Source organism: Lepisosteus platostomus, chromosome 14 (assembly GCF_059453375.1).
Source record: "Lepisosteus platostomus isolate fLepPlt1 chromosome 14, fLepPlt1.hap1, whole genome shotgun sequence".
Lineage (NCBI taxonomy): Eukaryota > Metazoa > Chordata > Actinopteri > Semionotiformes > Lepisosteidae > Lepisosteus > Lepisosteus platostomus.
In genome coordinates, this window is record NC_142624.1 from 7,545,325 (window position 1) to 7,559,872 (window position 14,548).

Genomic DNA, 14,548 nt, shown 5'->3' on the forward strand with positions numbered 1-14,548 from the left:
TTCAATATCTTTGTGTGAAAAATTAAGTGCATCCTTGGTGTACTCATTTGAGTTAAGAGGGTTTGTGGAATCAGTCACAAAACCAATTATTCTGCTTTGTTCTCATGTATGTTTCAGATAACGCCAAGGTTTTCTTATTCCAAAAAGGGAAACTTTGTCTTTTCTGCTCTAAATTGGATTGCTATTTGCTCAGCCCCAATGTTTCAATATGGAATTTGGGTATATTGATAAAGAACTGCTAAATTCATACATAAATACACCGTGACTAGAGTAGTTTTCCCCCCTTCTCAGAAACAGTTTGAAGTTTCATTTATAGGGGAGCTGCAATGCTTTTTTTATATTTCGGGGTTAGAAAGAATCAGCAGTGATGAGTGTACAATAGAAGTTTATTTTCACAATAAAAGTGAAATGTACACAGTAATTTGTAAAACCCCCAATTTACACCACAGAACAGATGACATTTCCAGGTACTGTATGTGCAGCAACATATTCTACGATTCAGAACGAGGCAACAAAACCCCCACTGATGTAAAGCGGTCTTATTATATTGTAAAAAGGTAGGCTTGTGAATACATCTCTTTTAATCCAATAGAAATAGAGCTCTTGACTTTGAGACAGTTTTACCAATAAATACCCCTTCCTTGTTAATGCATGCATGCAGATCATGTTGGAATATTTCTGCGGTGAAATGCCTGCTGCACAACCTGTACTTGTTCACTAGAACATTGCATTACATTACTTACTTAAGTGACTAGGGAGCAGGAAGGGCCAGGTCACATTATAATTTGCACGGACTCCTGCTCTCGCCCATGGAGAGACCAGGGTTTGCTCCAAAATGTAGACCCTACAGTACGTATACAAAGGTCACGATTTTGTGCTTAATTTGCAACTTGTAAAATTCTGCGATATGGTCAATTTATTTATTACTGAGACTTTAGAACTGATCTGAGAAATTGGAACTGCAGTCCCCCTTTAATCTAGGATACAGAAAAATAAAAACATCTATTACAACCAGACAGCACTATTGTAATGGGCTATTGTGTGATCCATCCGACTGCACTATATTCTAATTATATTTGTACCCTGTCGGTTATAGAACTGAATTTCCGTACCCTGATCTGATCTGAAGTATGAAAACCTCTCCACCTATTTAAGTGAACTTCAAAGAATATAAACAGCAAGAACAGCGCTCTGGTCTGAGAATGGCAGACACCTAGTCATTCTGAGAACTTCCAAAATAACTGTTGACGGAGTCTTTAGCTGCAGGGCCCTTAAATTGTGAAATGACCCCCAGGACACATAAGAACTGCCCCTACAGCCTACACTCAAGACCTATGTTTTTGTAGTGTGTTTTTCTCAGTCAAACATTCAATAGCACTGTGACTATTCAGAGAGTGTTGCATTAACTCATTGTGTCAAACTGTGGTCTTGTGCCCAGTTACTATAACACACTTTTCCATCTCTTTATGTTCTCACTGACTGGATGCAGTCTGATGCAGACTGATGTGTTCTTTGCAGAGCATGGAGGTCCTGATGACATGGGACATCAAACCTATGGTGTTCTGAAAAAAAAACTTTCTGAACCTCCTAGTTTAGTTCAAATTTCTCATTTATTTTTAGACCTAAAACAAAATGAGCCTTTAATGAAAGTCGTTATTAAAAGATGAAGATAAGCTCATTCAAAGTATAACCCAAAGACACAAGATATACAGGATTTGGATTATTTAATTACCTTAATATTAAATTAATTGTTTAATTTCATCCCTAAATATTCTGGTGTAAACAAGTATGTGAGATTAGATTCAGTAACTGGCACCTCCTTGAGCAGAAATGACTTCAACTAGACATTTTCTGTAACTGTTTATAAACCTTCTGCATTGCCTTTTGAGAATCTCGGCCATTTTGTTCCTTGCAGAACTGTTTCAAATGTATGACATTTGAGGTTCTCTTGGCATAAACTGGTTGATTTGGGATGTGCTGCAGTTTTTCAATAAGGTTTAGGCCCAGGCTTTGGCTTGGTCAAAAACAATGGAATTGAACAAAACTATTTATCAGCCATTCTGCTATAGATCTGCTTGTATATTTAGGATAATAATAATAATTAATAATTGCTCACACTCAAAGCGCCTTACAGGTAATGGGGACTCCCCTCCACCACCACCAATGTGCAGCATCCCCCTGGATGATGCGACAGCAGCTGTAGTGCGCCAGAACACTCACCACACATCAGCTATCAGTGGGGAGGAGAGCAGAGTAATGAAGCCAATTCATAGATGGGGATTATTAGGAGGCCATGATTGGTAAGGGCCAATGGGAAATTTGGCCAGGACGCCGGGGTTACACCCCTACTCTTTTCGAGAAACGCCCTGGGATTTTTAATGACCACAGAGAGTCAGGACCTCGGTTTTACGTCTCATCCGAATGACGGCACCTGTTTACAGTATAGTGTCCCCATCACTATACTGGGGCATTAGGACCCACATGGACCACAGGGTGAGCACCCCCTGCTGGCCCCACTAACACCTCGTAGATCTGGGACTGCCTGTACAGCCAGGATTGCTGATTGCTGAATTCAAGAGTGGAAAGCACAGCGGAGCGAGAATACTTAACGCATGGAGTGAGACCGTCTGCCGGGGAGAAATGTGAGGCACACCGTTGAAGTCTCTAGAGAAAGTCTAACAGTGAGAAGCAGGTGGAACTGGATGGGCTTTTGGGAACTGGAGTGGTGATTTAATGTTGCCAAAACAAAGCTAGGAGACCCTAAAGGACTGGACAGCCCCACCTGAAAGTCAGGGTCACGTGTCGGGGAGACGGCTGATGTGGATGTTGAAAGTGGGGAAGAGCACAATATAGCCTGCACTCTCGCCTAGAAGGCCTTGGCTATAGCAGTGATCTGAGACTGCTCTCTGGGTGCTTTTATATTGTAACGCAACGGGGTTCTGGCGGGCGCCTTTGCCGCATTAGGTCGGCCCCCCACCGTCGGGGGCTCGAACCCGGGACTCCCGCGTCACTCAACAGGGACCCAGCCCGGTGAGCCAAAGAGAGATCTCTCTACAGCCCAGTAGCTGTAGTCCTGCTATCACAGGGAAGGGCGGCGACGTCACCGCTCTGGTAAGCCGGCTCTTACACACCCTGATGGCCGTATGCGTTACAATATACTGTATGTGGGACTAGACCTAAGAGACGTATGTGTAAAATACGAGTCCTTTCATGTATTTTATAGTTTTAACGTTTTAATATTTCAGTCATGTGCAGTGTTTAAAAGCTCTATATGTATTAGAAAATGTGAACATATATTTACGTTGTCAACAAAAATAGCATTACTTTCAAATACAAAAAAATGCAGTTTTTTATTATTTTACTTTTCAGTGTATGTGTTTTTTTTAATTTCTTCCTACTGTATGCGCTACTCAGTCTTTAAGGTATATTGGCAATACTGATTTTTCTAAAAAAAAAGTATTTTCTTATAAACTCTAAATTAGACCGCTTAAAGGCGTTACACGAAACTTTATTGTCTTCATTATTGTTGCAAATATGAACAATATTAAAAGCCGGGATATTTACAAAATTAATTTGACCTAATCCACATTAAATTCCCGAAACCTAGAGGAAATCTAATTCTGAGGGGACCGTAAGATTGTACCGGGTTGATAAACTCGTTTGCCAGCAATATTTATATGGGATGCCACCTGTTGGGAAAAGGTGGTATTGCACGTCATGAGACAAGGTACTGTCTATTCATTTTCAAGAGTACATTTTAAATAACTGAAAATTAAAAAAAACAGGGGTACCGTTTTTTCTATTGTATTATTTAAAATAAACACACAATTGGTTAACAAAAAGGTTTAAATCGGTAATATGATAAATTGAATATTTTATGACTGTCACTAGATTAAAATCGTTGCGGGTTTATTTCAAGGCGTATCCTTATACGCCTTGAGGATAATGAGATGATTAGACGACGTTTTGCCGTTGAACTTGACGTGAGGTGCAAAACTAATCCAGGCAATTGATTTGTTTGTCCTCGGTTAGCAGGCCAATAGGTTTCGGAAAGATCTGACATAGTTACTTCGTTCAGCTTTGCCCTTTACCCTCATATAAAGTGTATGTCATAAAGAAATCTGATTTAGATGTTTTCTCAACCATTATGCAATGATCCAAAGGTCTCACAGTTTATAATACCGGTAACGGCGCACTCTATCAATAGCAGTATGCAAAAACTGGAAATAATAATTAAACTGTGTTTTTGTTTTAAGTAGCCGAATCTCTTTTGCATTTTAATGAGGTCTTATACAATATTAGAAAACCCATATTGTTAACACTGCTGTGATTAAGATAATCTTGCCATCTTTAACTTGACAGAAGTTGTTGATATTAAATACCACGCTATAGTACAACTTTTGCGTATGAAAGTTGTAAATACAACTGAAAATTGTAATTGTAATTGACAGCACTTGTAACTCTAATTGTCAGTTATACAGTGTATATATATATATGCGCACTCCAGCTCTCCCAAACCGCGCCGAAATCTAATTTGTGCAGTATTAACAAGACCTCTAGTGAGAAGAATCTCATGAGGATTGAGTTCGCATCTTTTCAGTGTCGGACTCTTTTAAAAATGGAGACAAAAAACGAATTTTAGTATGAGCTATCTAAAGTGTTATCAACGTAAATGCGCGGCACGATTTTCCTAAGCAGTGTGCATCGCTGCGATCAGTATTTTTTTTATAAGCAATTACAATGGAAAAATGTTTAGAATTTGCAGACGATGTAATCCTTTCTTTCCCTAAACATATTCCCTGGAGAAAGGATCGGTGTTTTTCTACCAATATATTTAAACCATTTTAAAGATGATTATAACATAATTCCTAGACATTCATTAACAATCTTTCACATTCGGTGCAAAGGTGAGAATTGTGTTGGCAGAGTTTTGCTCACACGTCTTACAGGGAGTGGAGAGAGTACATTTTAGATTATTTTTCAGAAACGCATAATCCTATATTTAATTTTTCGCAACACCTTGGATGAAACACTGCATTTACTGTTGTCCGTCTGAAGAGTTTTAACATCTTTTTGAGTTTTCCGCATACTGTACATTTTCCCCCTGGCGTCTCAAGATTAATTTGCCTTATTTAAAAAAAATGACTCTTTGTGTCTAAACTACATCAAAAACGGAATGACTTTACGCTCATAAACTATTATGAGGAAAAACAAACAAACAGGCGCTTGTATCCCAGGCATCTAGTCCAACGCCAGACACGACCAAAACACGGGGGTAAAACGCAAAACCCACAGGTGAGTGGTCGTTTGCTTATGTACCGAAATGTAACTGGCTGAAATGAATTTAAAGAAGGGGGACCGTCTTATGTGACAGTCCATTGATGTACGTGAGAGTATATATATATATGTTCATGTTGGCTACACATGTTTCAGTAGCGGTAGTATCGTAGATCAGTAGTGCGATGATGTGTTGTGGATATGCAGGTGTTGAGCCTCGGCTAAGGGCACAACGGAGCGGGTGACTTCTAAAAAGTGCGGCACAGTGTGACCCGATGGGAGGAGAGGTAGGCTGGGACAGAAAGGCAGGGCTGACAGGGTGCGGTCTCAAGCGGCTACTGATCTCGGATCTCTTCAATTCCATTTCAACCCAGGGACGTGCTTCACAGGGACGCATTCAGAGGCAACCAGAAGCGCAAACCACTGTTGGGACACTCTTTGACCGCTGCCCAGAGTGCAACCTGGCTCGTCTGTGGCCATTCTCATTTTTAAACCGGCTTTGAACCTGTCTGCCAAGATAAACGAACTTTCCTATTTATTCCTAAGCCTGTTCACTGATTGCAGAAGGAGCGCGGCGGCGTTCAGGAGAACATACACTACAGCACCTGGTCTTCCGTCACCGGCACTACCGCTTCTATGGGACAGGGATCTCCCCTGCGCATTGGGAATGGCAAGCATCGAGGACCCCGCAATTAGATCTTAAAGGTTCTGCCCTCCTCCCCCTCCTGTACCCCGTGGGGGAAATAAGGAGAATAAGGGGGGGGGGCTTAAAATACAAGGGTATTTGTTTAATCGTGCCTCTCGGGTCAGAGTACCCACCGATGTGGGTGGAATGAGGCTGCCTGTGCTGCTGACGTTCTTAAGCGGCTGCGCCCTGATACTCTTCCCGGCCACCGAAGGCTGCGGGCCAGGCAGAGGATACGGTAAGAGACGGCCGCCTAGGAAACTGACTCCTCTAGCCTACAAACAGTTCAGCCCGAACGTAGCCGAAAAAACGCTAGGAGCGAGCGGCAGGTACGAGGGGAAAATAACGAGGAGTTCCGAGCGATTTAAAGAGCTCACGCCAAACTACAACCCCGACATCATCTTCAAAGACGAGGAGAATACAGGTGCAGACCGCCTCATGACCCAGGTAAGAACAGAGCGCTGAAATATTCTTTGATTTTTTTTTCCTGCTGGCATTAACACTTTTCCAGGGAGCCTATTGGATACGTATTTGTTCTGTTCAGGGCTGCCCTTTGCACACTTTGTTTAAACCAGTGCCAGCCTATTGATTTGCTTTTATTGACCGTTTTTTTTCCTGAGTCGAGAGGACTGATTACAGAGAATGGTATTTACACAGTGCTTTTTATAGAGTCACGTAACCTAGCCTTTGCATTGTGTAAATTCCGAACCAGTCACAAACTTAACCAGCCAAAGTCAAACACAGTTTTTCTTAACTAGGGGACGTGTCAGCAGGGCTGTTTATCTCGATGTTTTCTGGGGCAATGAATAGCAACTATATTTCAAAGCAAATATCCATCCTGAAACCTTGGCGTGCTGAATCAGATTTCTTAGGGAATACATGAGACATATCTTTACATAACCAGTCCATCCTTCCCCTCTTTGACTTTATTGATCACTGATCGGGTGGTGGTGTTTATTTGAACGAAATCATTTCGATCTTTGCTTTTGTTTTGGAGCTCGAGACTAGGGAAGGCAAATATTTAACCCAAACTAAGGAAGTTTAAATGAAGTCTCCTGTAGGTTTCCTGACAGGAAAATGCACCGTATCATGTCCTTTCCAATGTTATTATTTTTAGTTTTAAAAAATATTTTTAGAGTAACATTTCAGGCTGGTGTGTATTTATGCGGCGGAGAATTCCCGTTCCTACTATTGATGCGGATCCCCGTGGAATTGTTTTAATTTGAATTATTCATCTATTTACAATTATTATTCTCATTATTCTCAACATATGATTTCATATTAAAGTGTTTATAAGGCACTGTGGCTTGTTTTAAAACCGAAAGTATCTTTAAGTCTCGGGTATCGTCATAAATGTAGGCTGCATTTGACTTTACCCTACGAAAATGCTTAAGTTCCTATAAGACTGTTAGGGGCATTTTCACGATTTAGTTTTATTTTCCGAGTCTTAAAATGACGTTAAATGTGATTAGATCCTATAACCCAAATTGAATGACGACGTCTTCCATCTCATTGCATTTATTAAACGTGGGTATTAACCTGTTGTGAAGGTGTGTATAAAAGCAAAGGTTTTGAGCACTGTGTGTTTGTCTAGCTAGCGGTTAGACGCTTAAGACGAAACCGCACCTGCTGGAAAATCGGCAGTGTTTGAAAAGCTAACAAAGTTGAAAAGATGATTAATGAACTCAAGTTTAGATTTGAAACCGCGAAAGAAAAACTGAATTCAAAATCCACACTGCCTTCTGAAAGGGTATTTATTATTGATCGTGATCTATTATTATTATTATTATTATTATTATTATTATTATTATTATTATTATTACCCGGGCAAAAGACACTTTAATTGAAACGATCTTTTGAGGGATTTATTTCGTATTCTCTTCTTAATCTAGATTGTTTAATTTCCTCGATTCTTATGTTACACTGCAAACAATCTAGTCTACTCTGTAAATGCCCTCTTAAAAAGGGATTAGTACTTGTCCAGTAGGTCTTAAGTAGGCTCAGCTCAGGTTTGTGGTAAGAGTAAAAAAGATGTCGGATTGACTCCCCCAAAGGCATAGTGTACTACATTTAATACGGGTGCCAAGCACTCGTCTTCAGGGGACTCGTGGGAAATGAATAGAAATGTTACTCATATCCAGTATATACAGTACACTATAGCATACAAACTGTGAAATTTTCATTTGTATTACTGAAAAAAGAACTTAATAGACGAACCAAAAAAAAAAACAGAATGGCGTTATGCTGTGAGAATACCCTGCGATTTAGTGTTTATTTAGTTCTAAGGCTTTGGCCCTGGGGATGTTAGCAAAGCCCATCACTACAGTCTGCAAGCCACTGATGGGATTCCTTAATTGAAAGCTGGGGGCCGTCCCACGGGCACCTACAGTGAATTGTCAAACTGGACTGGTTCAGCGCAGGCTCGCCTGGTTTTCAACACGTTCGGTTCCCGATGTGACAATAGGAAATTAACAGGCGACCGCGATAATGGTCCTCATTCAATCAATCAATACATCCGGACATCTTTCTGCTGTGTACATCTTATCGGACGGGAATGAGGGACGGAGTCATTGAAAAACTTTTAAAACTTTTTAAATGAAGTACTGTACGTATAGTATGGTTTTATGGTCATATTTTTGATATTCACGGAGTTTCTGAATTGAATCATGCAAAACGGGCATACCCCTTTTAAAACATAAAATAAAAATAAGCCTATGCATGTTTTTAAAATGAAAATGATTGACTTGTATTTTTGGAGAATGATATTCTACATTTAAGTGGATTTTTTTGCCACGTTCCAGGTTTCACAGTTTGCGCATTTTTTTTAAAGAAAAAAATTTTCCTCGTAAAGGATTGCAAGATGTACAGTATATAGTATCTTTCAGTACTTAAAAACAATTTCTCTTTCACGTAACAGTTCACAGTCCACTGTGTCGGGCATGACGTTTTAAATGTATTTTACATTAATTTATCGACGTTTATATGGTGACAAATACATAATCTCGATCAAATTCATAGTCCTTCCAAAGTAATGAGGGAATGTTATATAATGACGAGAAAAAGGTCAACAACTGAGTTTGTTTTCCTCTCCCATTAATTGACCAAATCCACATTGTCTAGTCCAGTTTTTGAATAGGAAAGAATTATTCAAAGTTTGTATATCCATACTCTGACGGGGTTACGTAAACTTTTCATACAAGCGCACATGCAAAGTTTTTATGTACTTTACCCTATCCTATAATGGTTTATCTGACTGCTGGTGCTATCTGTGGACTTTACTATGCGTCTCACGTTTGAAGTTTCATGACACGTTTATTTTTTGTAAGTAACCTTTTATTTTTCCCCCCAACACTAAAGCAAAAAGCACAACGCAAAAATAAATAGTGCCTTCCCCAAAGCACGCTACACATGATTGTTTTTGTACTGAATGTTTTCTGAGATCAACTATATGTCCCTCCCAGCTGAATATGTTTTGAAAACTCTTATCATTTCACTTTTTATTTGAATTGTGGCAGTGTTGTTTTCTTTTTAGAAATAATTCTGAAGTTTTCTCGGGTTATTCAAATCTTACATAGAGATACATTCAATTTGATGCAGGAGGCTTGGAACACTACCCCAAAGAAACCTCAGGTAATTATTTCTTAATTAGATCCTTAAAAGGAAACTCGAAGATACTAGAATATAAAGTTAAAATATCCTCAATTTGATCTATTGAATGTGACGATAGTGGATCACATTCCATACTATGCATTTTGTTATAAAGACTAAGTGATTCTTCATTGGTTACTGGCAGGTTTTAAAACTTTTTTTCTACAGTATTTAAAAAAGTAATCAATTACAGAAGCAGCAGTACTTTTAATTGCTTACTATTATGGGTTTTAAAAATATAACTGAAACAGTTGTAATTTACCTCTTAAGTAACGGCTAGGTCTCGTACTGATGTATTGTAACCTATGTTACTATATAATTTAATAATCCTGATTATTCTCTCCGATTGTTATAAGTTACATTAGTAGTGGCAGTATTTAGTGTTTTAATTAAACCTAGAATCATTTTTCCTTCCTTCGTATATATCTTCTGTAGAGATTGGTAGTCAGAGATTTTAAGCATGTAAAATACGTCCAGTGAAGCAACCTTAAAATTATAAATACATATATCACAGCAAACATTTATGTATCATAGCTAATTAACTAAAGTTGCACTGCTGGAGCTACGGTACATTAATGCCTCCATATTTTATGCTCTCAATATAAATGCACACCTAAAAGCCTTCCCTTCATTTTACTTCAGTTGCTGAAATAATTTCTGATTCCAATTTCATGTATTAAGAGTCCTGTATGAAAGTGCAATGAAAATTGAGTTTGTTTTACACAAATGTATTCTAATACCACACTTCATTAAACATATTTATGGCAATAAAGTTGAGTCCGTCTCACACATATCACCATCACATGACTTTCAGTAATTGCTTATTATTGCAGATTGCAGGGGAGACAGAGTCTGTCCTGGGAAACACTGGGCGCAAGGCAGGGTACACCCTGGATGGGATGCCAGTCCATTGCAGGACACACACAGACACAGACATGCAGACATTCATACCAGGGGTAATTTGTCCACAAGCCAATTAACTTAGTAGTATGTGGGAAGAAACTGGAGCAAGGAAACCCAGGTTAATTAGAGGAGAACATGGGAGGACTCCAAACAAACAGCACCCCAGGAATTGAACTCAGGACCTGCTGGGTTAGCAATGCTGACCACTGTGCGGCTTTGCTAAAAACAAACAATACACAATTAAAAACACATTACCGTTTTCTTAAACAATGTGTTTTTAATTTTGATAGCTTCTTCTAAAAGAAATGCACAAATTGACTTATGACAGGGTCTATTTTTACGTGGTTTGGTTAAGCAAGATATAGTGCATTCCTTGGACAACTTATGTGGATGTTCAGAGCCTTCAGAAAACAGGGGAAAATCAAATTGCTACATTTTCATATATTGAATATAGGCCCTTGTGTAGCATTTTCAGTTTCTTTCCGGTTCAAGTGAACCTAATTTCTTCAGAGCATAAGAAAGGTTACTACAAGAGGAGGCTTTTTAACTCCTGTCTCAGTAGTGTCCTAGGACCTACAGTAGCTGATACATGGAATGTCATCTCTGTATTTCTTGAAATAAGCCAGTATATCAGTTTTTGACAGCATAACAGGGTAGCTTATTCCACACTCCAACAAGCCCTTATACAGTATAACAACGTCTCCTGTTCTCAGTTTTAAATTGGCTTACCTACAGTCTAGTTTTCACTTGTGTCTTCAAGTTTGCATTTCACTCTTGATGCTGAAGAAGTCCAATTGATTGACTTTTCCTCAGGTTTCCTCATAGTCTTTGTTCAGCATTATCAGATGGGTGGGCTAGAACAGTAGTACATATATTAAACAGTGTATGTTTTCATTCTTTGGGGAGTCAAGTTCAGATTTGACAAAATCTATTTGTGGTATCCTTCAGGCTTTGATTCTTGGTACAATTTTATTATCTTTATACATTACCCCTTAAGCCATATGATTTATAACCTTGTTAAAATACGTGTACTGCAAACTACAGTACGTTACTGTCATTCCTGATGACACTACCTCAACAAAGGTGTTACTCAAATTTGATCCTTAAAACTCCAATGAAGCAAAACCCTTGATAGTGGGTTCTCGCCAGCAGGTCCGTGTGATTAAGCTTGTCAACCATAGACTTTGGTGGCAGTGATTAATTTGAAATTTGAAGTGAGAAGCCTGGGTGTTATTTTATTTTTTTTACTTGCAGCTTTGAATCACACATGAACAATAATTGTTGTTGCACTGCAGATACTTGTTTCTCTTTGCTTGGTGCTCACAAAGTACAGTAGTCTTCATTTCACCGAGATCGGTCTGCTGTAAACTCTTTGTTTTAGATTTATGAGCCAGGCCTTATTCTGGTTTCAGCTGTATTCAGACGGAAAGCCCATTACTAGAGCAAGAATTAGCAATGGAAAAAAGGGGATATTTCTGCATTAGCTGCCAGTGAGATATAGAATTGATTATAAATTATAAATTGTCTTTTTAAGCACTAAACAGAATACTATCGGGATGTCAGAATTGTCTGGCTATCAGCTCCTGCTTTAAGGCAGACTGATTGTGGGCCTAAAAGTTGTGAAATTCTCTGCCAAATCGTATTTATATTGTATGTTAATATACAGTACTGCGTTTTAAACTAGGGTTACATCTACAGTGCTTTTAGAACTTGTCTTCCGTTTTCGCGCAGTAGTTCACAATACCATCTGCGATAGCATAAAGTAGCTCACGCATTGGAACCAAATATCACGGTCTCGAACCCTGGTCTGGAAATCTCTTGCATCAAGTCTAGGTTTACTTAAAAAATTAAGTAATGAACGTTAAATGTTAAAGTTATATTAGAGACTCGCGATTCCGTTTATTAACCGTTGTGTTTGTAAAAGAAGCCATCAGTACAAATAGTATGCAATCGCAATATTCGACGGACGCGTTTTGGACACTTGAAAGAGATTTTAGATTTTAGAGAGATTTAAAAAAAAACGCAGGTTTTCCTCGCTGAACCATCGTGTCGCAGATATAAATAATGTGTCCCTTCCTCGCTTACCTTTTAATTTTCAAGGTGCCTCAAAGAGCACAAAAGAATAAATAGTCCTTCAGCAGCAAAATACACGCAATGATGGCTTAATGCATACAGGAAGTAGCCAATAGTAACGCGCTTCAAGCACAAGGCCAGGTGTTGTGGTCAATTAACCACTTGTTCAAGGTGGCTGTAGTTTTCCTTGCGGGAAACCCTGTGTTATTTTTGATAGTTTATAATGACATTAAGTGTTCAGTCCGTTCTAGCATTTAGAGTATGTAATTTCCTATTAAACTGTTAATTTATTTTATCTTTTGCTTATTTAGCGGCATGAAAAATGCTTTCCAATAAATTGGTTCACACCTACTGCAGAGCTCTTTTCCTGAGCGATTCTATATCCGTTTTATTGAAAACTGTACGTAGTATTTCAAATGAAATTCCTCTGATATGGTGGAATTTTGATATACCATTCGTTGATTTAAAAGTATACACCTTTAACTGTCTATTCTTACTATGCTTGCCTTTTTTATTTCCTCTCAACACATCGTTAACAAAAGTAGGTGTCAAGATAAGAAACTCTCCTTTTCACTGATAATATTTCCACATCTGTGGTGTTTTGCACATTCTTTTATTTTGATATGATCACTAAACATGTTTAGTCTGCAAAGTGTAGGAGAAACTAGATCAATGGTATTAGGAAAACCTACTGTATTATATTAGTTAGGAAAAGTCTTAATATAGATCCCTTTTGCACTGCGTTTAATTAAAAATTACATCATCTGAATTTAAGTATTTATTTAGGTGTACTCTGTTTTTTATACATTGTTCCAAATAGAGGCATTCTGTTGAATGACTTGCAAATTAATCCTTTTTTTGAGTAACATTATTAAAAGTCTTCTAAAGTTCTAAATATACCACGTAATACAGTCTGCTCTGTTTGGATCCATTAGTGCTGTTGCATATTTAAAGGACTTTAGTCAGACAAGCAAGACCTGCCTTTTCTACATTTAAACTGACTTACCCCCTTCCATCACATTGCCTTTCAGTTGAACCTCCAGCTCATTTCTAATTGTTGTTTCCGTAGCCTTGTGTGTAGTAGGAGTTTGACATATTGGCCTGTAATTACTCGGTTGGCTTTTGTTGCCCATATGTGTCAGTTGGTCTCGCTAGCCACTCCTCTGGACTCTAACCCCGGTGATCACTGCTGTTATTTTGGGAGTTGCGTTTGACTTCCTCCCAATGGCTCTGCTGCTCAGCTCAAAGTAGAGCCTGGTCAAGTTCTGCAGGGAGGTGTCAGGTGTCCTCTCCATGCTGTTTATCCAGTTTTATGGTCTGCTAAGCCCCCCCCCACACACACACTGCTCCTGGTTGTATCGGTCATCTGGTTGACACTAGTCCTCAGGGTGCTGTCTCTCCAGCCGCCCTGGCTACTACCCACCGCCCCTTGCTCCTCTCTGTGTGCAGGCCTGCCCTTGGTTGTTGGTCTCAAGGTTGCTCTGGCTGCTGGCCCTTTGGCTATGTCGGCTGCTGCTTCCCAGACCTCTCTGGCTGTAGGTTCCCAGGCTTCTCTGGCTCCTGGCCTACAAGCTGGTCTGGCTGCTGGCCTCTATCCGGCTCTGGCCGCTGGCCCTGTGGTTATGTTGGCTGCTGGTCCAAAGCTCTACCTGCTCTTGGTCATCCGCCTGCTGGTCCTCTGGCTGTATTGGATTACAGTACATATTCATTTAAAATGGGGGAACAGTGTAGTGTAAGACAGCAATTCAGGTGGGTGACTGCGACAGCATGTGTAGTCTGCAAAGGAACAAGTAATAGGTTTATTCCATGCTTAAAAGAGAAGAGAGAAAACACAAAGTTTTGGCTGTGAAGAAGGCCGAAGAAGGGTTCACAGCCTTTCTCTCTTCTCTTTTCAGCATGGAATAAACCTATTACTTGTTCCTTTGCGTAATACAGCAATACCTGGCTGAGGTATGAGGGTGC

General features: G+C 39.4%; 1 protein-coding gene and 1 long non-coding RNA gene across 3 annotated transcripts in view; one reads left to right on the top strand and one right to left on the bottom strand.

Annotated features, from left to right (window-relative positions):
* The window catches only part of LOC148648829 (uncharacterized), a 54,395-nt gene extending 40,374 nt beyond the window's left edge, over positions 1–14,021 (bottom strand). For both annotated transcript variants that reach the window (XR_015926475.1, XR_015926474.1), the window contains exons 1-2: positions 13,593–14,021; positions 11,243–11,367 (exon numbers count right to left, since the gene is read on the bottom strand). This is a non-coding gene — a long non-coding RNA (uncharacterized LOC148648829). The remainder of the gene's footprint in view (positions 1–11,242; positions 11,368–13,592) is intronic.
* ihha (Indian hedgehog signaling molecule a) overlaps positions 4,948–14,548 on the top strand; it is a 70,243-nt gene continuing 60,642 nt past the window's right edge. The window contains exon 1 of the mRNA XM_088606823.1: positions 4,948–6,409. Coding sequence (XP_088462949.1) covers positions 6,110–6,409 — 300 coding nt within the window. The 5' untranslated portion in view covers positions 4,948–6,109. The remainder of the gene's footprint in view (positions 6,410–14,548) is intronic.